Raw genomic sequence first — 24093 nt, forward strand, 5'->3', positions numbered from 1 at the left:
TCCTTTCCTACGTTGCACCAGGTTTGGGTACAATCAAAACTGCTGGTGGACAATTGCAATTGTATTTGGCATCCTTGACTGGACTCGTTTGTTTACACTAAGTCACTCAACCCTCTCCTTTCCTTGTGGGCCACTCACATGTCTTCTGTGTCAGTGTATGGCATTACTTGAGTTTAAAATGAGTTCATATTATATGAAAAAAAGGAAAGAATACGATAGTAACCTAAAAAATAATATAAATACTATTAAAATATGTGAGAGAGAAAGTATTGATTTCTATTAATATAATAAATAAAAAATGAAAAAAAAACCAGAAGAGGAAAAACAGAAATGAGACAAAATATAACTGGTTGTTGATGACTAACAATGAGAAATTCCAGGAGGAATAAGATCAAACAAAGTTTTGTTTTGTTTTGAGAAAGATATGAAAGGGTAGTATTTGGACATGAAGTATATCTTTTTTCAATTTACTCCTTGACACCTGTGTGCTGGTATCACTGCAGAAATAGATTATCATGGGAATGAGTTGCTTGCTCTGATTTGTCAAGATAAATGAAACATCCATGAAAATAAAACATGTTACAGTATTTTTATGCTTCTATAGTTCTGTTATGGGAACAGATTATTTACAAAAGATTCTATGACGGGAGATGGAATTGGCAGTGACATGGCCATTGTCTTAGTCTGTTCAGGCTGCTATAACAATATACCACAGGCTGGGTGGTTTATAAGTAACAGAAATTTATTTCTCACAGTTCTGGATGCTGGATGTCTAGGATCATGGCACCAGAATGGTGGGGTTAGGGCCCCTTCTGAGTCGCGGACTTCTTGATGTGTCCTCACAGGATAGAAGGGGCTAGGAATCTCTCTGGAGTCTCTTTTACAAGGCACTAATTATAGTTATAAGACTAATCCCAGTCATGAGGGCTCCATCGTCATGGCTTAAGCACTTCCCAAAGCCCCACCTCCTAATTGTATCATCTTTGGGGGTTAGGATTTCAACATATGAATTTTGGGGGGATATTTTCAGACCAGAGCAGCCAGCTAATACTAAAAAAAAAAAAAAAAAAGCCCAAGAGTTTGCCTAGTAGGGTAATATGCATGGCAAGCTGTAACTATACATTTTTTTATTATTTAGCTCTTCATTTTATTTAAAACTTATTTTTTATTTCTCTAAAATCTTGAGATCATCACATGGTAGATATCTGGGGAATTCCTGGAAACCTCTGATTGATTTGTCCTCATTTATTTTTTAAAAAATAATTTATTGAGTGGCAATTTCTTTAACATAAAATTAACTATTTGGAAGTAAACAATTTAGTGCCTTCACAATATGGTATAACCACCCCATCTATCTCATTTCAAAACATTTCCGTCACTCCAAAGTAAAACCCTTTACCCATTAAGCAGTTTCTCCCCAGCCCTCTTCCCACCAGCCACTGGCAGCCACCAATCTGCATTCAGTCTCTATGGATTTATCTATTCTGGATATTTCATAGAAAATCACCTCTCCTAAATTTTTCTTGTCCCTATTTGTAGTCACCTTCTCCCCCAGCTTCAGTTCAGGGCAAAAACTGATGTCACTTTGTTTGTATAATTTTGCCTTTTCACTTGTATATGATATGAATGAAATCATAAAATAGGTTGCCTTATCAGTCTGGCTTCTCTCACTTAGAATAATACATTTGAAATTCATCCATATTATTCTGTGTAACAGTAGTTCATTCCATTTTATCGTTGAAAGCTGTTGGATGCATTTACCATAGTTTGTTATCCATTCACTATTTGGAGGGAATTTGGCCTGTTTTCAGGTTTTCACGATTATGAATAAGGCCACTAAAAACATTTGCATGCAGGTTTGTGTATGAATAAGTTTTCATTTCTCTTTGGTAAACACCTAGGGTTGGGAGTTCTGGGCCTTATGTTAAGTATTTATTTAATTTTCTAAGAAACTAGAAAACTTTTCCAAAATGACTATGAAATTTTGCATTCCTATCAGCAATTCATAAATGTATTAGGTGCTTACATCTTTATCAGCACTTGGTAATATCATTTTTATTTAAGCATTTTGATAGGTATGAAGTGTTATCTTCTGTGATTTCCAATTGCATTTCCCTAATATCTGATGATGTTAAACATCTAATTATGTGGTAATATGTCATATGTACATTTTCTTTCCTGAATTGTCTTTTCAATACATAGTTTTTCATTGGGTACTTTGTTTTTTATTAATCTTTGTGTGTTCTTTATATATTTTGGATGTAAGATGGATTGTTTTGTCAGAAATATGTTTTTGGCTTGTAATTTTTTTTTTTAACATTATCATTAACAGAACAGATATTTAAAGTTTGAGAGGGGCTTCCCTGGTGGCGCAGTGGTTAAGAATCCACCTGCCAATGCAGGGGACACGGGTTTGAGCCCTGGTCCGGGAAGATCCTACGTGCCGCGGATAAACTAATCCCGTGTGCCACAACTACTGAGCACACACGCTGCAGGTTCTGAAGCCCGTGCGCCTAGAGCCCGTCCTCCACAAGAGAAGCCACTGCAATGAGAAGTCCGTGCACTGCCGCGAAGAGTAGCCCCCGCTCGCCACAACTAGAGAAAGCTCGCGCAAAGCAACGAAGACCTAACGCTGCCCAAAATAAATAAATAAATAAATTTAAAATTTGATAAAGTACAATTTATTTTTTTATAGATGATTATTTTTGTATTGCACTTAAGAAAGATTTTTCTCCTACATTTTCTTCTACAAGGTTTATAGTTTTAGGTTTTATATTTAGGTCTTTGGTCCATTTTGAATTAATAGCAATTATTTTTAATATTTTTATTTTTTTAAGAATTATTTTTGGACTCATGAAAAATAAGCCAAGTCTTATTTTGAAAAAAAATATTCTTTCAATGTCACATGATAATTTTCTTTTTGAAACTGTCTTTTCTTTAGAACTGCTGTTTTGCTAAATCCATAGTATCTCGTTAGATCTCCAGAACTTATTCGTCTCGCATAACTGAAACTTTGCACCCTTTGCCCAACATCTCCCCATATCTCCCTTCCCCCCAGTCCCTGGCAACCACCATTCTACTCTCTGCTTCTATGAGTTTGACTGTTTTAGATTCTACATGTAAGTTAGACCATACATTATTTGTGTTTCTGTGTCTGGTTTATTTCATTTAGTATAATGTCCCACAGGTCCATCCACGTTGTTGCAAATGGCAGGATTTCCTTCTATTTTTAAAACTGAAAAAATATTTCATTGTATGTGTATACCACATTTATTTTTTTATCCATTTATGAATATGTAGGTTATTTCCATATCTTGACTATTGTGAATAATGCTGCAGTGAACATAGGAGGGCAGGTATCTCTTTGAGATCCTGATTTCAGTTCCTTTGAGTAAATATCCAGAAGTGAGATTGCCGGGTCATATGTTAGTTCTGGTAACAATATTGTACTTTATACTTGAAATTTGCTAGGAGGGTAGATCCTAAGTGTTCTCTCTCTCTCTCTCTCACACACACACACACAAGAAGGTAACTATGTGAGGTGATGGATATGTTAATTAGCTTGATTGTGTTATTTCATTATGTATATGTAAATCAAATCATCAAGTTGTAAACTTTAAATATGTACAATAAAAAATAGTATTGGTTGAAATAGGTGAAGGGACTAAAGAGATACAAACCTCCAGTTATAAAATAAATAAGTCACGGGGTGTAATATACAGCATAAGGAGAATGGTCAATAACATTGTAATAACTTTGTATGGGGACAGTTGATTACTAGACTTATTATGGTGATCATCTCATAATATATGCAAATGTCAAATCACTGTGTAGTACAACTGAAACTAGCATAATAATGTATGCCAACTGTATTTGAATTTTAAAAAATCACAATTTTTATAGCAAAAATAGTCACATTTATAATGTATTTTTTGTCTGTCAGGTGGCAACTTACAACTTTAGCATTCAAGTTCGAATTAATTTCTTCGCAGCTTCAGAACTTTACACTCAGTGTTGTTTGTCAGACTCTCCTATGATTCCACAAACGGCACCACTTACTCGACCATGTTACGTTCAAGCTACTGGTATGTAATATGAAACATTCAATTGATGTGCATAAACCAAATATTTATGCTTAAGGAGCTAGAAGTTTAAAATATTAGAGCATGATATTTATTTTTTAAAAATAGAAATATTAGAAAGTAAATTTATGATACGATTCTTGTGTGTTTGTGAGTCTGTGAGATTGAATTTTGATAAATAGCCTGGATATAATCTCACATGATTTACCTTTGCTTAAAAAAATAGGATATAGGGACTTCCCTGGTGGTCCAGTGGTTTAAGACTCTGTGCTCCCAATACAGGGGGCCCAGGTTTGATCCCTGGTCAGGGAACTAGATCCCGCATGCCGCAACTAAGACCCCGTGCAGCCAAATAAATAAATAAGTATTTTTTTGAAAAATAAGATATAATAAAAAACAAAGGTCAGGTTAGTACTTTGTTTATTGTGTGGGCAATTTAAATGATTAAATCAAAATAGAAATTATTAAAATAAAATACATTGGTTATAAAATAAAATGATGAAAATTTTATTTAAGGAAATGTTTTTCACCCCAAAGGGATGGGTTACTAAAGAACTAAGTACAAGTAAAGAAGGATAAGTATATTAAAATTTTGAATTATTTATTGAATATTTATTCATTTTCTCCAAGAGTTCAAGTATAAAACTGATGCCCTCTGTAAACCATACTTCTGACTGGCTTTGGCTTTGCATAGTATTATATGTGCTTAAGTATTTTTCTTGAAAAGTTAAGTCTAGTTTATATTATACTATGTTTTTATGGTTCTGACATTAATTGTCTTTAATAATAAAATAATGATCAGTTAATAATTGTACTTGGCACATAGTAAGAGAAGCCTCATTAAAGTAGCACATATAGTATAGAGATTTATTTCACTCCCATTTAAAATACAGAATGAGAAATTCCACTACTGGTAGAGAGGCTCCATGAAGTTAAAAATTTCTCCCTTGTTTTAAGATATCTTTTTAGGGAAAGAAAATAATTATTGTGTAATTTTTCTGAATTAGGTAAGTTATTTTAATGAAAAAGAAAATAAAATTTACAGATTTTATAATTAAAAATTAATGTATCATCATTAAGGAAAATTGGAAAATGTAGAAACACAGAAAACATCACCTGGAATGCGAATATTTAGAGCATACTCTTATTAATATTTTGGTGTCTTACTCTTCTTTTATTCTCTATTTTGCTTTTATTAGCTTATTTATAACATAGTTGGGATCTTACTGCCTATGTTAAGTTGAAACCTGATCACTCAATAGAAACTTTTACTTGGATGCTATAGACTCTTATTAATTATATAAATTAACACTGACAACTATTGTAGAGTATTTCATCCAGTAAGTCTCTCTTATAGATTACTTAAACATAATCACAAGCATTTTGGTTGTTTCCTTCTTTTATTTTCTTGTTAGTGTAAATACTGTAGTAGTGAACATTTTTGTGTATAATACTTTTTCCCTATTTAGATTTTTTTGAAGGTGAGAGTTTCTGAATTGCCTGCGTTTTTTCTAAAGTATGTATCAGTACATATTTGCAAAAGGGCTTTTGTAAAGAGCTGTGTCAGTGTCATTTCACCCCTCCTCCAGTGTCAACTCTAACCAGCATTGAATGAAAGAAATTGGATCTCTTTCTTTGTGATTAAAAGTTCTTCATTTCAATTTTCATTTCTTTGATTGCTCATGAGAATTAAAATTTTCTATCTTTGCTGTTATGTAAATTATCTGTTCATGAACCTTGCCTTTATCACTGAGGTTTTGTATTTATCCAACAGATGTCAGTGACCTCTTTATTGATAATAATTTTTTTCATGTTTACTGTGAATGTTTTCTAAGATTTGTTGTTTGCCTTTAGTTTTATTCATTTTTCAATAGATCTTTTAAATAATTTTATGGTGAAACCTATCTATCATTTCCTCTGTGATTTCCAACATTGCTTTAAAGATTAGATCGTCTTCCCCATCTACAGGATTGGTAAATATGTAATTCTGGTTTTTTCCCCTATTTTTAATGGTTTAAAATTTATTCAATAATTTTTATACTTACTTAATTTATAAAAATATTATTGTATTTCCACCAACAGTTGAAACGTCAAAGCAGACTTAATTATATAACTTATCAACACCAAAGTTTGCTAATTATTCAAATGATACAAGTAAAATTAGACAGAGATGTAATATTTCTTCCTGTAGAACTTGGCATCTTCCAACCTGTCCTTTGATCCCTCCTTAGGATGCCTTTGGTTTTGAAGTAGCAGATGACTTTTGAATGATATTTGTAGAAACCTTGTTCTCAAAGGATGCCGTTTTTGTTTGGAGCTCTGCATTGTTTTTTAATCTTCATAGTTATACAGATAATGCCTATGTGATAAATACCCATTCTCCTAGGAGCAATGCCCCATAAATCCCAGATATTTTTAATTGGCTATTTGGACAGATAATGTATGCCAAGTTTCTTCTTTGAATAAGTCCACTGGTCAATACCATTTTTATGTTTACAAGGAGGTATGATCAAATCCGTTACTCTCTCAGCCATCACCTCGGTAGGATGATGATACCTAAATTGGAGGCTCACAAGCCTGCTGTTATCTCTTTACTCCCAAATTACATGCGTTCATTTTTGAGTTAAAATAGTGCTAATCCAGAATTGCAATCCATTATCTCTCTCCTCCTTGAGGCTTATCCTGCACCCTAGAGGCAGTGATTTTCCTCGTTAATTATCTAATGAAAACACTTATTTGATGATAGGCAACTTGACTCACTGGAAGCTCTAACTCCTCTTATCCTTTTTCCTAATATAATTATACCTTTAATTTCAATTAAACTTTTTATCAGATTTAATTATTATGATGATGGATTGTACATTGTTTAGCCAAGTAATGTATCATGCAGAGTTATTTTATTTCCTTTATTTCAACTTTTTTTTTTTTTTTTTTTCCTGGAGCTAATAATTGCTTAATTGTCCTTAGGTATTTGACTAAATCCTCCCATGCCATAAAGCTCTATAATATGCCTTTCAGGACAATATTCCACATAGTCTAGTCTGTCAGATAATATGTCATGTCTTCTTATTCTCTTGAAGCAACCCTCCTGGAGCACATCAACTTCCTGTTCCAACATGGACTAGATGCTTTCTTTCCCTGTGGCAGAGTTGGAGACTTCCCTTCATTCTACTTGTAGGGATTCCTTTTGACTCTCTTTTACCTTGAATCTCCCGTTTCTTCAATTTCTCACCTTCCTATTTCTTGGTTTACTTCATTGTACTGATAGATTACATCTTCCAGGAGCTTCCAAAGAAAGGGTGCAACGGAGTTACCTTTTTACAAAATCCATGTCTGAAAGTATCTTTGTTTTTCCTCCTACACTTGAATGATAGTTGAATGTGGAATTCTAGATTGAAAATAATTTTCCCTCAAAAATTTGAAGGTGCTATCATTATCTTCTAACTCCCATTGTTGCATTTAGAAGTCTGATGCCATTCTTCTTTCCCACCCATCATATATTACCCACTGTTTTTAGAAGGTTATAGAAACTTTTTTATCCCTGTACTCCATTATTTCCCATTTATGACTTTGGTGTGAAGCTTTTATCTTTACCACTGTCCTAAGTTCTTGTGGAGCTTTTCACTCTAGAAGCTTATGTCCTTCAGTTCTATAAAGTTTTCCTAAATTGTTTCCTTGAAAAACTCCTTCCCATTGTTTTCTTATTTCTTTCTCTGACTCCTATTGGTTAGACTCCTATTTGTACCTCTTTGATTATATTATATATTTTAATTATCTTATATATTCTCCCTTATTATCCTTTTCCTCATCTTTTCATTTTATTTCCCAGGATATCTTTTTCTGACTTGACTATTTTATTTCTTAAAAAGTTATCTTGGTGATTTCAAACTGACAAGATTTTTCAACTTTTTTCTGACTATTTCTTTACTTATAGACTTTTTTTTTTAAATGAAAGCAACACGTTTTATCTGTAATTATATTATAAATTATTTGAACTTCTGTTGACTACATTGTCTCAATTTTTGCTGAATTATTTTTCCTTTATTTCTGTCTCCCTCATGTTGAGGAGTTCCTTAAATGACTATTGATTCTTGCCTATTATGTTTCTTAGTGAGTCTCACAATGCTGGCTTCAGCTTCAACTATTAACATCATTTCCTGACAATCTGGATGCCAGTGAATGTTTTAATTTAGGGGGGGAACCAAAATATTAGTATGTGAGACTTTAATCTTGAGAAACAGTTTCTCCAGAAACTTTCTCCAATAATGTGTTGGGTAGAATGTAGCTTTATATAAATGAAATAGAGATATCTAAATGGTGTCATAATATGGCAGAACAGTACTTTGTTTTTAAAGCTATAACCAGTCTATTATTTCACTGATTATCCCCAGTTGCCAAATTGCAAATAGGCAGAACATCTTAGATGTGCTATTTCTTGTAGTGTGCCATAATATCGTCTTTTCCTAGGATTTCTCATGACAAGAGTTGGGGGTGACACAATGATGAACACTATCTACACATTTCTCCTATTCCACATGTCCTAACTCCCTGCCAAAGCATCTATTAATTCCACTGGTATAATAAAAGCACTTGTAAGATACATGCGTTTTTGCATCAGAAATTGGTTTCTTTCCAGGGACTTACATTCCCATAAACTTGTAAGATTCTTGAGTTTTCATTAAGGATTACAAACGTCTCCAAGGTAAGTTTCAAACAGTATAGATTTTCAATTCTGGTCTCTGGTTCAGTGTGTAAGAGGCTTGGAAGTTACTGCTCCATCCTTACAACAAGTACAAAAGTTAAACAAACTGAAAAATCAACAAATAGTTTTAGATCTATAAGAGAAGTGAGGTCACAGGGCAGATTCATGCTCCTGAAAATCGAAAGAGTCATGGGCAAATACAGAGAATCACAACTTGCTGGAATGGAAGTTACTTCAGGAATCAATGCTTGAGGAAGGAAACCTGTACCATAATTGATGAATTGCTGGAGGTTCAGCATGGACAAGTCTGAGAGAAAATCTCCATGGATCCCCAGTCATTAGGGGCTCTGATAGTTTTGTGAATTTTACGTCCAGGAGCTTGACTTGATTCTCTCAGTGAATATAGGAGAAAAATCCCCTCATGTTTCTGGCAGGGGTGAGGAAAAGGAATAATTTTGAAATATGCCAGAGCATTCTGTTCTGCTTAACAGGGACTGCCCTCAGGAAAAACTATTTGACCACATCCTGCTAGGGTTTTATCAGAACCTCACTGATCTCAGGGAAGGGAAATATCCAACTCCAGCCTCCCGTAACCTTCTATGTGGGAGAAGAGAAATACCCAACTCAGCCCGCTCTAGCCGTTTAGTCCCAAAGTGGTGGTGGTGGGGCACAGATTGAGAAGCACATGTAAAGTTCACAGTCTAGAGACACAGGCTCACCTAAAGACTGAGATCTAATCACAGGATTATAGAATGTTTCCCCTCCCCCCACAACTTACTACCACATTACTAAAGGTCTGTTTTCAGCAGTTCCTTTTACCCAGTACATCATGTCTAAGTATCAAGAAAAAAGTACAAGACATACTAAAAGGTGAAAAACATAGTTTGAAGAGACAGAACTAGCGTTGAAAACCAGATGCTGATATGGCAGAGGTGTTGGAATGATTGCATTGGGAATTTAAAGCAACTATGATTAATATGCTTAGGACTGTAATGGATAAAGTAGACAGCATGCAAGAACAGATGGGCAATATAAGCAGAGAGGTGAAAATTCTAAGAAGATCCAGAAGAAGTGCTATAGATCAAAAACACTGGAACAGAAATGAAGAGTCATTGATAGGAGTATTAGTAGACTGGACATGGCTGAGGAAAGAATCTATGAACTTGAGGATATATCAATAGATATCTCCAAAGAAAAGCAAGGATAGAAAAGACTGAAAAAAAAAAAAAAAGAACAGACTATGTACGTACTGTGGGACAACTACAAAATATGTAATATATGCATACTGGAAAGACCAGAGGGAGAAGAAAAAGTAACAGAAGAAATATTTGAAACATAATGACTGGAATTTCCTCCAAATTAATGTCAGACACCAAACCATGGATCCAGTAGGCTCAGAGAATACCACACAGAATGAATGGCAAAAACTACACCTAGGCATATCACTTTCAAACTGCAAAAAAAATCAAAGATTAAAAAATCCTGAGAATTCATGCACCCTGATGTTCATTGCAGCACTATTTACAGTAGCCAGGACATGGAAGCAACCTAAATATCCACTGACAGAGGAATGGATAAAGAAGATGTGGTACATATATGCAATGGAATATTACTCAGCCATAAAAAGGAACAAATTAATGCCATTTGCAGCAACATGGATGGATCTAAAGATTGTTGTACAAAGTGAAGTAAGTCAGAAAGAAAGACAAATACCGTATAATATTTATGTGGAATCTAGAAAAATGGTATACATGAACTTAATTGCAAAGCAGAAATAGAGTCATAGGTGTAGAAAACAGACTTATAGTTATCAAGGGGGGAAGGGGGTTGGGATGAATTGGGAGATTGGGATTGACATATATACACTACTATATATAAAATAGATAACTAATGAGAACCTACCATATAGCACAGGGAATTCTACTCAGTGCTCTGTGGTGACCTAGATGGAAAGGGAATTTAAAAGAGTGGATATATGTATATGTATAACTGATTCACTTAGCTGTACAGCAGAAATGAACACAACATTGTAAAACAACTACACTCTAATACAAATTAATTTAAAAAAATCCTGAAGTAATTCAGAGGAAAAAACACCTTACTATATTGAGGAGCAAAGATAAGAATTATATGTGACTTCTCAGAAACTATGCAAGCAAGAGGAGAATGGAGGGAAATATATAAAGTGTTGAGAGACAAAAAAACACCAATCTGGAATTCTGTACCTTGAGAAATTATCCTTCAAAAGTGAAGGAGAAATAAAGACTTTTTCAGAAAAACAAAAATTGAGGGGATTTGTTGCCAATAGACCTGCCTTGAAAGAAATATTAAAAGAAGTTCTTTAGCGAGAAGAAAAATGATATAGGTGAGAAACTTAGATCTATATAAAGAAAAGAAGAGCACTGGAGACTAAATAAATAAAGGTAAAATAAGAGTTTTTATTTTTCATATTCTTGATCTGACGTTTAAGTTTATTCAACATAATGGCAACAGGATATTTATTTATATATATGTTTATGTATACTTATATGTAAGTGAAATTAATGACAATAATGAAACAATGACAGTCATCAAACAATTACGCTATAAGTATGTTAAGGAAGGTAGGGAGGAATTAGGATTATTTTGTTATTAAGAAGGTCCTTGCAGATAAAGACAAATACTCTGTTATCACTTGTATGTGGAATATAAAAAATAAATGAATATACTGGGTTGGCCAAAAAGTTCATTTGGGTTTTTCCATAAGATGTTATGGGAAAACCCAAATGAACCCTTTGGCCAACCCAATATATAACAAAACAGGAACAGACTTACATATATAGAGAACAAACTAGTGGTTACCAGTGGGAAGGGGAAAGATAGAGGTATAGGGGTATCTCATGTATGCAAGGCTGGTTCACATTCAAAACTCAATTAACCAGTTTTCTTATCAGTAAAAAAGGACAATTGGTAGCTTCCTTGCATACTTGGCAAAGTGGAAAGCACTGTGCAAAGTAAAAGCACTAGAGGAATTGAAGGTACATTTTAAATCAGCAAACTATAACTTAAACCAGTGAAATAATATATATTATAGATACAACCCCCAAATAACAGTTTTCTCTGTTAAGAACATTCCTTAGGAATTTATCCTAAGAAAACAAAGCAATATATAAAGATGTTCATTAGAGCATTACCAATGATGGTGAAATACTGGGAGTAACTTAAATGTCCAGCAATAGGGGATTGGCTAATTAGATTATACTATGAGTTTATTAAGGAATGCTATACTTCCAAGAAAATTCATGATATCTTGTTAAATTAAAAAAAAGTGTAGATTACAAAACGTGGTTATATGGCCCCACTTTTGGGTTATGGAAATATATATGTATATAAAAAATTGTATGTAGACAAAACATAAACAGTAATGATTTTTGAGTGGGTAGAGTATAGATAATTTGGGGGGGGGGTGATTTTTTTGTGTTCTTACTGTTTTCTTTATGAAGAACATACAACTTTTTTATTAGAAAGAAAAAAAATTAATCCATCACATTAACAGGCTAAAGAAGAAAATATCACATGATCATATCAGTAGATGCAGAAAAAAAGCATTTTACAAAATCCATTACCCATATATTAAAAAAAAAAAAAATCAGTAAATGAGTGATGGAGGGGAACTTTCTCAACTTGACAGAAAATATCTACGAAAACCCCCCACAGCTAACATCATTCTTAATGGTGAGAAACTTGAAGCTTTCTCACTAAGAACAGAAACCAGGCTAGGATATCCCCTCTCACCACTATTTCTCAACATTGTACTGGAAGACTTAGCTAATGCAATAAGACATAAAAAGGAATTGAAAGGTATACAGATTAGGAAGGAAGAACTAAAACTGCCTTTGTTCACGGATGACATGATTGTCTATAGAAAATCTGAGTAAATTAAAAAAAACAAACTCCTGGAACTAATAAGCTATTATAGTAAGGTTGCAGGATACAGGCTAATATACAAAAGTCAGTTGCTTTCCTGTATACAAGTAATGTAAAATGGAATTTAAAATTAAATACAAAATACCATTTATATTAGCACCCAACAAAAATGAAATACTTAGGTATAAATTGAACAAAATACTTAATAAGAGCTATATGAGGAGAACTACAAAACTCTGATGAAGGATATCAAAGAAGAATTAAATAAATGGAACAATATTCCATGTTAATGCATGGAAAGACTCAGTATTGTCAAGTTGGCAGTTCTTCCCAACTTGATCTAGAGATTCAATGCATTCCCAATCAGAATCCCAGCAAGTTATTTTGTGGATATTGACAGACATATTGATTCAAAGTTTATATGAAAAGGGAAAAGACCCACAGTGGCCAACATGCTATTGAAGGAACAGAACAAAGTTAGAGGACAGACACTACCCAACTTCAAGACTTACTACAAAGGTACAATAATCAGGAGAGTTTAGTATTGACAAAACTAGACAAATAGATCAATGGAACAGAAAAAAGAGCCCAGAAATAGGCCTGCATAAGTATAGTCAACTCATCTTTGACAAAGAAGTAGAGGCAGTACAATTCGGAATAGTCTTTTTAAAGAATGGTACTGAATAACTGGACATCCAAAAGCAAAAAAATGAATCTAGACACAGACTTTATACCCTTCACAAAAATTAACTCAAAATGGATTGCAGACCGCAATGTAAAATGCAAAACTAAAACTCACAGAAAATAACATAGGAAAACATCTCTAAAATGACCTTGGGTTTGGCAGTGACATTTTAGGTACAACAACAAAGGCAAGATCTATGAAAGAAAGGATTAATAAGCTGGACCTAATTAATATTAAAAATTTCTGCTCTGCAAAAGACACTATTAAGATACCAAATGACAAGCTGCTGACTGGGAGAAAATATTTGCAAAAGACATATACAGAGAACTCTTCAAAATGCAACAATAAGAAAAACCAATTAAAACATGGGTCAGAGATCTGAACATACACCTTACTAAAGGAGATATACTGATGGCAGATAAGCATATGAAAAAATGCTCCACATCATATGTTATCAAGAAAATGCAAATTAAAACAACAATAAGATACCACTATACACCTATTAGCATGGCCAGAATCCAGAACACTGAGAATGCTAAATGCTGATGAGGATGTGAACAACAGGAACTGGTGTGAATGCAATTGCTAGTGAGATTGCATTGCTGATGGGATTGAAAGATAATATTGCTTCTTTGGAAGACAGTTGGGCATTTGGTGGTTTCTTCCAACACTAAACATACTCTTACAATACGATCCAGCAGATCATTCTCCTTGGTATTTACCCAAAGGAGTTGAAAACTCATATTCACACAAAAGCCTGCGTGTAAATATTATGGCAGCTTTGTTCATAATTGCCAAAATTTGGAAGCAACCAAGATGTCCTTCCAAATCTTGTTTATCCAAGTAGGTGAATGGATAAACTGTGGTACATCCAGACAGTGGAATATTATTTAGCACTAAAAAGAAATGAGCTATCACGTCATGAAAAGACATGGAAGAACCTTAAATATACATTACTAAGTGAAAGAATCTAATCTCACAAGCCTACATTACTGTATCATTCCAACTGTATAACAGTTTGGAAGATGTAAAACTATGGAGGCAATAAAAAGATCAGTGGCTTCCAAGGGTTGTGGGGGGAGAGAGACAAATAGGTAGACCACAGAGGATTTTGGGGGCAGTGAATTTCCTTTGTATGAAACTATAGTGGTGGATAGATGTCATTATACATTTGTTCAAACCTAGAGAATGTACACCATGAATGATCACTAATGTAAACAGTGGGCATTAGCTTATAATGATGTGTCATTGCAGGTTCCTGTGTAACGAATGTACTGCTGTGGTAGAGGATGTTGATAATGGAAGAGGCTGTGTGTGTGGCAGTGGTGAGGGGGTTATATGGGAAATCTCTCCTCAGTTCTGTGAATCTAAAATTGCTCTAAAAATCTATTAAAAATATAGGAGTTTCCAGCAGATAATATCTTCTCTAATGTATTTTTACATATGATTCCATTCCTAATCTTCCATAGAATAGCCATTTTCTCTGTAGAGCTTTTCTGTTTCATGTATAAAATGTTTTATTATATGCCATCTATATATTTTCCCTTTATTCCAATAATTTTTCCTTCTATATTTCTTTACACTTCGGTACTTCTGCAATGGTGAAACTTTACTGTGGAGATCATTTTAACTTTGTCTATTTTTTTCCTGAGGTCAATATTTAGTATATTTTATACTCTTTTATTGACTCAAGGGTACATTTTATACTTTACTTGTAATTAACTACCATTACAAAATTGGAACTTACAGATGTGATAAACCAAGATATTCTGAAATGTTTTTAAACATAATTTTGTTTTCTGGCTGGAAATACAAAAATAGGTAGAAAATTTAAATGTAAAGTAAAAATTATCTGTGAGCTTATGTCTATTAGTATTTTAACAGTGTATTTGCTTTTCTCTCACAGTGTTGCAAGCACCAATGACATTTTCCAGCACTGATTTTATATTTGAAATCCCATTACATACTATGGATCCTAATAAAAGTGTCACAAAAACTCAGGTGTGTATAGAGAATTGATGCAATTTATAATTTTTTTCTGATTATGGTTTTCAGTTTATTAAGGTGATTATTCTGAAGCATGTGTTGTAAGAATACTTTCATTTTAGAGAACTTGCATATATATATATATATGTATATATAGACCGTATTTCTCAGAAGTAATAATCAGTATACAAACATATAAAGCCACTTACTTTATATATATATATTTTAATAGGACTATTCAAAATATATTAAATTGAATGGTTATCCCTCTTTCTTTATACAAATGGGAGCTATGATTAAAATTAACATGAAATATGTTCCATACAGGTGAGGAAATGTGAGAGGCAATAATAAAAATTGAAAAAGTCCAGATATATAATACAGTCACTTCTATGATAATCTACTCTTTATTTCTTATATTTCTGCCTCTCTTCTAACTATGAATCCATCTGGAAAGAAAAAAAGAGAGACATGCATAAGAAAGAAGCTCAGGCATACATTGTAGAAATTTGTATTTGTAGTGCCCCTTTTTTTGTCTTTTATATCAGTTTTCCTGCATTTGTAAATACAGTCCCTTATACTGTAAAAGATACTTTGCTGAGGTATAATGTAATTAGAATAATGATCCTGAGCATGGGAGATTACCTGAGATTACGTAGGTGGTCCCAGTCTAATCACATGAAGAGTTAAAAACAGAGAACCTTTCCTGACTGTGGTCAGAAGGATATGTGATGATAGAAGAGGGGTCAGAGAGATGTGATGTTGCTGGATTTGAAGATAGTGCAAGGAGGCCACCAGCCAAAGAATTTGTCTGAACTCTAGAAACTGAGACTGGCAAGGAAACAGATTCTTCTCTAGAACCTCTGGAAAGTATCATAATTCTTTCTAACACCTTGGTTTTAGTCCAGTGATATCTGCATTGACCTTCTAATCTACAAGACTGTAATGTGATAAATTTGTTTTGTTTTAAACCACTAACTTTGTGGTAACTTGTTATGGCAGCAATAAAAATCCTAAAGTAAGCTATATCAGCACCACATTTAGAATAGGCTATAACTATTAGAGAAAATTGAAATAAGAATTGGTTAAAATTGGTTGCTTCTGGGAAGCACGACTGTTGATGAGGAGGAGCTGAGTGGGCCAACTTTTTTATAAGTGTATTTCAACTATTTGTGTAAGCTATATACATGTATCATTTTGATGAATTTATAAAGAAAAATAACCATACTACACATGCTAAACTAATTAAACAATGTTTCTCCGTAGAGGAACAGTTCAATTCTTAGGACAGGATATAGAAAGTGGATAGTATGTTAGAGATCTTATACCTTTTCCTCAATTTCAGAATGAGAAATATGAGGCATTCACATAACTAGTATGATACCATGCTCACCTTCTGTATTAAGAGATGTTTTCTTTATTAGGTGCAAATGAACTTCGTTATAAAGTACACAAATATTAGAGCTAAATAGATGTCTCAGTACTTAGAGACATCTGGGAGTAAAATCGCCTCATTTTTTTATCCTGAATATTTTAAATCAATCATGCTTTAGAAGGAAACAAAGTATATTATTTTGTTGTGGTGACAATTGCATGGATCATTCTACACACTTCCAATTTGGAAGAATAAAGTTTAAAAAAACCTGGTTAAAGCTTTTATTTTCATAGCGGGTTGCACTGGAAAGATGAGTTTGCACACAAGTCATGTACATAGCTCCCATATTTATAGGAACATCACAAAGACAGTGCAGAGACTTTCTGCATACACTTTACACAACTTTCTCTAATGTTAACACCTTATACAACCGGAGAAGAATTTTTTAACACTAAGAAATTAACATTAGTAAAATATTATTAACTAAACAACAGACTCTATTCACATTTCACCAGGTATTTACTAAGGTCCTTTTACTGTACTAGGGTCCAGTCCAGGATACCATATTGCATTTAGTCTCCTCTAATATATGACAGGTTCTCAATCTTACTAATTTTTTATGACCATGTTAATTTTAAAAAAATACTGGTCTGGCATTTTTTTTTTCCAGAATGTTCTTTAATTTCAGTTTGTCTTATATTTTCCACCTGACTAGGCTCAGTTCTTATTTTCCATGGACTTTGGGGAAGAATGTCACAGAGGTGAAATGTGCTTTTTGTCATATCATGTAAAGGGAGGACATGATATCAATATACATGCCAGGTTTCTCCACTGTAAAGTTGGAGAAACTATTTTTCCCTTTCCACACTCTATGCTTTGGCAGTGAGTCATCGATTTCAGCCCAGACTCAAGGGGTAGGGTCAAGCTCCACCTTCTGGAGGGGATATTTACATATATTATTCGGAATTTTTCTGTTAGAAAGGTTATTTCCTCTCTCCATTTATTTATTTAGTTAGTTAGTTAGTTACTTAATATATCTGTGTGAACTCACATACATTTATTCCATACTTTTAGCTTTAATCCAATGTTACCTTTTTTATTTTGTTGCTAAAACTGTTCCAGCTTTGGCCATTAGGACCTCTTTTAGATTGGCCCTTTGATATACTCCCTTCTTTATGATTTTAAAGCATTCTCTTACTTCCTTTGCTACAAAATGGTCCAGGGTCACTTTTTTTTTTTTTTTTTAACACCTTTATTGGAGTATAATTGCTTTACAATGGTGTGTTAGTTTCTGCTGTATCACAAAGTGAATCAGCTATACATATACATACATCCCCATATCGCCTCCCTCTTGCGTCTCCCTCCCACCCTCCCTATCCCAACCCTCTAGGTGGTCACAAAGCACCGAGTTGATCTCCCTGTGCTATGCGGCTGCCTCCCACTAGCTATCTATTTTACATTTGGTAGTGTATATATGTCCATGCCACTCTCTCACTTCGTCCCAGCTTACACTTCACCCTCCCCGTGTCCTCAAGTCCATTGTCTACGTCTGCGTCTTTATTCCTGTCCTGCCCCTAGGTTCTACAGAATCTTTTTTTTTTTTTTCTTAGATTCCATATATATGTGTTAGCATACAGTATTTGTTTTTCTCTTTCTGACTTACTTCACTCTGTATGACAGACTCTAGGTCCATCCACCTCACTACAAATTACTCAATTTCCTTTCTTTTTATGGCTGAGTAATATTCCATTGTATATATGTGCCACATCTTCTTTATCCATTCATCTGTCGATGGACACGTAGGTTGCTTCCATGTCCTGGCTATTGTAAATACAGCTGCAATGAACATTGTGGTACATGACTCTTTGAATTATGGTTTTCTCAGGATATATGCCTAGTAATGGGACTGCTGGGTCACGTGGTAGTTTTATTTTTAGTTTTTTAAGGAACGTGCATACTGTTCTCCATAGTGGCTGTATCAGTTTACATCCCCACCAACAGTGTAGGAAGCTTCCCTTTTCTCCACACCCTCTCCAGCATTTATTGTTTGTAGATTTTTTGATGATGGCCATTCTGACTGATGTGAGGTGATACCTCATTGTAGTTTCAATTTGCATTTCTTTAATGATTAGTGATGTTGAGCATTCCTTCATGTGTTTGTTGCCAATCTGTATATCTTCTTTGGAGAAACGTCTATTAGATCTTCTGCCCATTTTTGGATTGGGTTGTTTGTTTTTTTGATATTGAGCTGCATGAGCTGCTTGTAAATCTTGGAGATTAATCCTTTGTCAGTTGCTTCATTTGCAAATATTTTTCCCCATTCTGAGGGTTGTCTTTTTGTCTTGTTTATGGTTTCCTTTGCAGTGCAAAAGCTTTTAAGTTTCATTAGGTCCCATTTGTTTATTTTTGTTTTTATTTCCATTTCTCTAGGAGGTGGATCAAAAAGGATCTTGCTGTGATGTATGTTATAGAGTGTTTTGCCTATGATTTTCTCTAAGAGTTTGATAGTGTCTGGCCTTACATTTAGGTCTTTAATCCATTTTGAGTTTATTTTTGTGTATGGTGTTAGGGAGTGTTCTAATTTCATTCTTTTACATGTAGCTGTCCAGTTTTCCCAGCATCACTTATTGAAGAGGCTGTCTTTTCTCCATTGTATATTCTTGCCTCCTTTATCAAAGATAAGGTGACCATATGTGCGTGGGTTTATCTCTGTGCTTTCTATCCTGATCCATTGATCTATATTTCTGTTTTTGTGCCAGTACCATACTCTCTTGATTGCTGTAGCTTTGTAGTATAGTCTGAAGTCCGGGAGCATGGTTCCTCCAGCTCCCTTTTTCTTTCTCAAGATTACTTTGGCTATTCAGGGTCTTTTGTGTTTCCATACAAATTGTGAAATTTTTTGTTCTTGTTCTGTGAAAAATGCCATTCGTAGTTTGTTAGGGATTGCATTGAATCTGCAGATTGCTTTGTTAGTATAGTCATTTTCACAATGTTGATTCTTCCAATCCAAGAACAGGGTATATCTCTCCATCTGTTTGTATCATCTTTAAATTCTTTCGTCAGTGTCTTTTAATTTTCTGCGTACAGGTCTTTTGTCTCCTTAGGTAGGTTTATTCCTAGGTACTTTGTTCTTTTTGTTGCAGCGGTAAATGGGAGTGTTTCTTAGTTTCTCTTTCAGATTTTTCATCATTAGTGTGTAGGAATGCAGGAGATTGCTGTGCATTAATTTTGTATCCTGCTACTTTACCAAATTCATTGATTAGCTCTAGTACTTTTCTGGTAGCATCTTTAGGATTCTCTGTGTATAGTATCATGTCATCTGCAAACAGTGACAGCTTTATTTCTTCTTTTCTGATTTGGATTCCTTTTATTTCTTTTTCTTCTCTGATTGCTGTGGCTAAAATTTGCAAAACTGTGTTGACTAATAGTGGTGAGAGTGGACAACTTTGTCTTGTTCCTGATCTTAGTGGAACTGGTTTCAGTTTTTCACCACTGAGAATGATGCTGGCTGTGGGTTTGTCATATATGTCCTGTATTATGTTGAGGTACGTTCCCTCTGTGCCTACTTTCTGGAAGGTTTTTATCATAAATGGGTGTTGAATTTTGTTGAAAGCTTTTTCTGCATCTACCGAGATTATCATAAGGTTTTTCTCCTTCAGTTTGTTAATATGGTTTATCACCTTGATTGATTTGTGTATACTGAAGAATCCTTGCATTCCTGGGCTACACCCCACTTGATCATGGTGTATGATCCTTTTAATGTGTTGTTGGATTCTGTTTGCTAGTATTTTGTAGAGGATTTTTTCATCTATGTTCATCAGTGATATTGGCCTGTAGTTTTCTTTCTTTGTGACATCTTTGGTTTTGGCATCAGGGTGAAGGTGCCCTCGTAGAATGCGTTTGGGAGTGTTCCTCCCTCTGCTATATTTTGGAAGTGTTTGAGAAGGATAGGTGTTAGCTCTTTTCTAGATGTTTGATAGAATTTGCCTGTGAAGCCATCTGGTCCTGGGCTTTTGTTTGTTGGAAGATTTTTAATCACAGTCTCAATTTCAGTGCTTGTGTTTGGTCTGTTTATATTTTCTGTTTCTTCCTGGCTCAGTCTTGGAAGGTTGTGCTTTTCTAAGAATGTGTCCATTTCTTCCAGGTTGTCCATTTTATTGGCATAGAGTTGCTTGTAGTAATCTCTCATGATCCTTTGTATTTCTGCAGTGTCAGTTGTTACTTCTCCTTTTTCATTTCCAATTCTATTGATTTGAGTCTTCTCCCTATTTTTCTTGATGAGTCTAGCTAATGGTTTATCAATTCTGTTTATCAAAGAACCAGCTTTTAGTTTTATTGATCTTTGCTCTTGTTTCTTTCATTTTCATTTACTTCTGATCTGATCTTTATTATTTCTTTCCTCTGCTAACATTGGGGTTTTTTTGTTCTTTCTCTAATTGCTTTAGATGTAAGGTTAGGTTGTTTATTTGAGATTTTTCTTGTTTCTTGAGGTAGGATTGTATTGCTATAAATTTCTGTCTTAGAACTGCTTTTGCTGCATCCCATAGTTTTTGGGTCATCGTGTTTTCATTGTCATTTGTTTCTAGGTATTTTTTGATTTCCTCAGTGATCTCTTGGTTATTAAGTAGTGTATTGTTTAGCCTCCATATGTTTGTATTTTTTACAGATTTTTTCCTGTAACTGATATCTAGTCTCACAGCGTTGTGGTCGGAAGACATACTTGATACGATTTCGATTTTGCTAAATTTACCAGGGCTTGATTTGTGACCCAGGATATGATCTCTCCTGGAGAATGTTCCATGAGCACTTGAGAAGAAACTGTATTCAGTTGTTTTTGGATGGAATGTCCTATAAATATCAATTAAGTCCTTCTTGTTTAATGTATGATGTAAAGCTTGTGTTTTCTTATTTATTTTCATTTTGGATGATCTGTCCATTGGTGAAAGTGGGGTGTTAAAGTCCCCTACTTTGACTGTGTTACTGTTGATTTCCCCTTGTATGGCTGTTAGCATTTGCCTTATGTTTTGAGGTGCTCCTACATTGGGTGCATAAATATTTACAATTTTTATATCTTCTTCCTGGATTGATCCTTTGATCATTATGAAGTGTCCGTCTTTGTCTCTTGTAATAGTCTTTATTTTAAAGTCTATTTTGTCAGAATTGCTACTCCAGCTTTCTTTTGATTTCCATTTGCATGGAGTATCTTTTTCCATCCCCTCACTTTCAATCTCTGTGTGTCCCTAGGTCTGAAGTGGGTCTCTTGTAGACAGCATATATACGGGTCTTGTTTTTGTATGCATTCAACCAGTCTATGTCTTTTGGTTGGAGCATTTAATCCACTTACATTTAAGGTAATTATCGATATGTATGTTCCAGTTACCATTTTCTTAATTGTTTTGGGTTTGTTATTGTAGGTGTTTTCCTTCTCTGTGTTTCGTGCCTAGAGAAGTTCCTTTAGCATTTGTTGTATAGCTGGTTTGGTGCTGCTGAATTCTCTTAGCTTTTGCTTGTCTGTAAAGGTTTTAATTTCTCTGTTGAATCTGAATGAGATCCTTCCTGAGTAGAGTAATCTTGGTTGTAGGTTTTTCCCTTCCGTCACTTTAAATATGTCCTGCCACTCCCTTCTGGCTTGCAGAGTTTCTGCTGAAAGATCAGCTGTTAACTTTATGGGGATTCCCTTGTATGTTATTTGTTGTTTTTCCCTTGCTGCTTTTAATATTTTTTCTTTGTATTTAATTTTTGATAGTTTGATTAATATGTGTCTTGGAGTGTTTCTCCTTGGATTTACCCTGTATGGGACTCTCTGCACTTGCTGGACTTGATTGACTATTTTCTTTCCCATATTAGGGAAGTTTTCAATAACAGTCTCTTCAAATATTTTCTCAGACCCTTTCTTTTTCTCTTCTTCTTCTGGGACCCCTATAATTTGAATATTGATGCGTTTAATGTTGTCCCACAGGTCTCTGAGACTGTCCTCAATTCTTTTCATTTTTTTTTCTTTATTCTGCTCTGCAGTAGTTATTTCCACTATTTTATCTTCCAGGTCACTTATCTGTTCCTCTCCCTCAGTTATTCTGTTATTGATTCCTTATAGAGAATTTTTAGTTTCATTTATTGTGTTGTTCATCATTGTTTGTTTGTTCTTTAGTTCTTTTAGGTCTTGTTAAATGTTTCTTGTGTTTTCTCCATTCTGTTTCCAAGATTTTGCATCATCTTTACTATCATTACTCTGAATTCTTTTTCAGGTAGACTACCTATTTCCTCTTCATTTGTTTGGTCTGGTGGGTTTTTACCTTTCTCCTTCAGCTGCTGTGTTTTTCTCTGTCTTCTCATTTTGCTTAACTTCTTGTGTTTGTGGTCTCCTTTTCTCAGGCTGCAGGTTCGTAGTTCCCATTCTTTTTGGTGTGTGCCCCCAGTGGGTAAGGTTGGTTCAGTGGGTTTTGTAGGCTTCCTGGTGGAGGGGACTGCTGCCTGTGTTTTGGTGGATGAGGCTGGATCTTGTCTTTCTGGTGGGCAGGACTGCGTGCGGTGGTGTGTTTGTGTGTGCCTTTGACCTTATTGTGATTTTAGGCAGCCTCTCTGCTAATGGGTGGGGTTGTGTTCTTGTCTTGCTAGTTGCTTGGCATAGGGTGTCCAGCACTGTAGCTTTCTGGTCGTTGAGTGGAGTTGGGTCTTATCGTTGAGATGGAGGTCTCTGGGACAGATTTCGCCGTTTGATATTAAATGGAGCCAGGGTGTCTCTGGTGGACCATTGTCCTGAACTCAGCTCTCCCACCTGAGAGGCACAGACCTGACAGCCAGCTGGAGCACCAAGACCCTGTCAGCCACATGGCTCAGAAGAAAAGGGAGAAAAAAGGAAATACAGAAAAAAATAAAATATAGTTATTAAAATAAAAAATTTTTAAAAATTACTAAAAAGGAAAAAAAAGAAAAATAAAAAAATAGAAATGAAGAGAGTAACCCAACCAAAAACCAAATCCACCAATGATAACAAGTGCTAAAAACTATACTAAAACTAAACAAAACAAACAGAAAAACCAGACAGATAGAACCCTAGCACAAATGGTAAAAGCAACGCTATACAGACAAAAATCACACAATGAAGCACACACATACATGCTCACAAAAAGAGAAAAAGGGGAAAATGTATATATATATCGTTGCTCCCAAAGTCCACCTCCTCAATTTGGGATGATTCGTTGTCTATTCAGGTATTCCACAGATGCAGGGTACATCAAGTTGATTGTGGAGATTTAATCTGCTGCTCTTGAGGCTGCTGGGAGAGATTTCCCTTTCTCTTCTTTGTTCGCACAGCTCCTGGGGTTCAGCTTTGGATTTGGACCTGCCTCTGCGTGTA

General features: G+C 34.6%; 1 protein-coding gene across 1 annotated transcript in view; it reads left to right on the top strand.

Annotated features, from left to right (window-relative positions):
• Positions 1 to 24093, top strand: part of CFAP47 (cilia and flagella associated protein 47) — a 487004-nt gene that overhangs the window by 84816 nt on the left and 378095 nt on the right. Inside the window, 2 exon segments of the mRNA XM_059910362.1 lie at positions 3944 to 4085; positions 15282 to 15376. Of these exon segments, the coding sequence (XP_059766345.1) occupies positions 3944 to 4085; positions 15282 to 15376 (237 nt within the window).

The sequence above is a fragment of the Balaenoptera ricei genome, chromosome X (genome assembly GCF_028023285.1).
Source record: "Balaenoptera ricei isolate mBalRic1 chromosome X, mBalRic1.hap2, whole genome shotgun sequence".
In the NCBI taxonomy this organism is placed as follows: domain Eukaryota; kingdom Metazoa; phylum Chordata; class Mammalia; order Artiodactyla; family Balaenopteridae; genus Balaenoptera; species Balaenoptera ricei.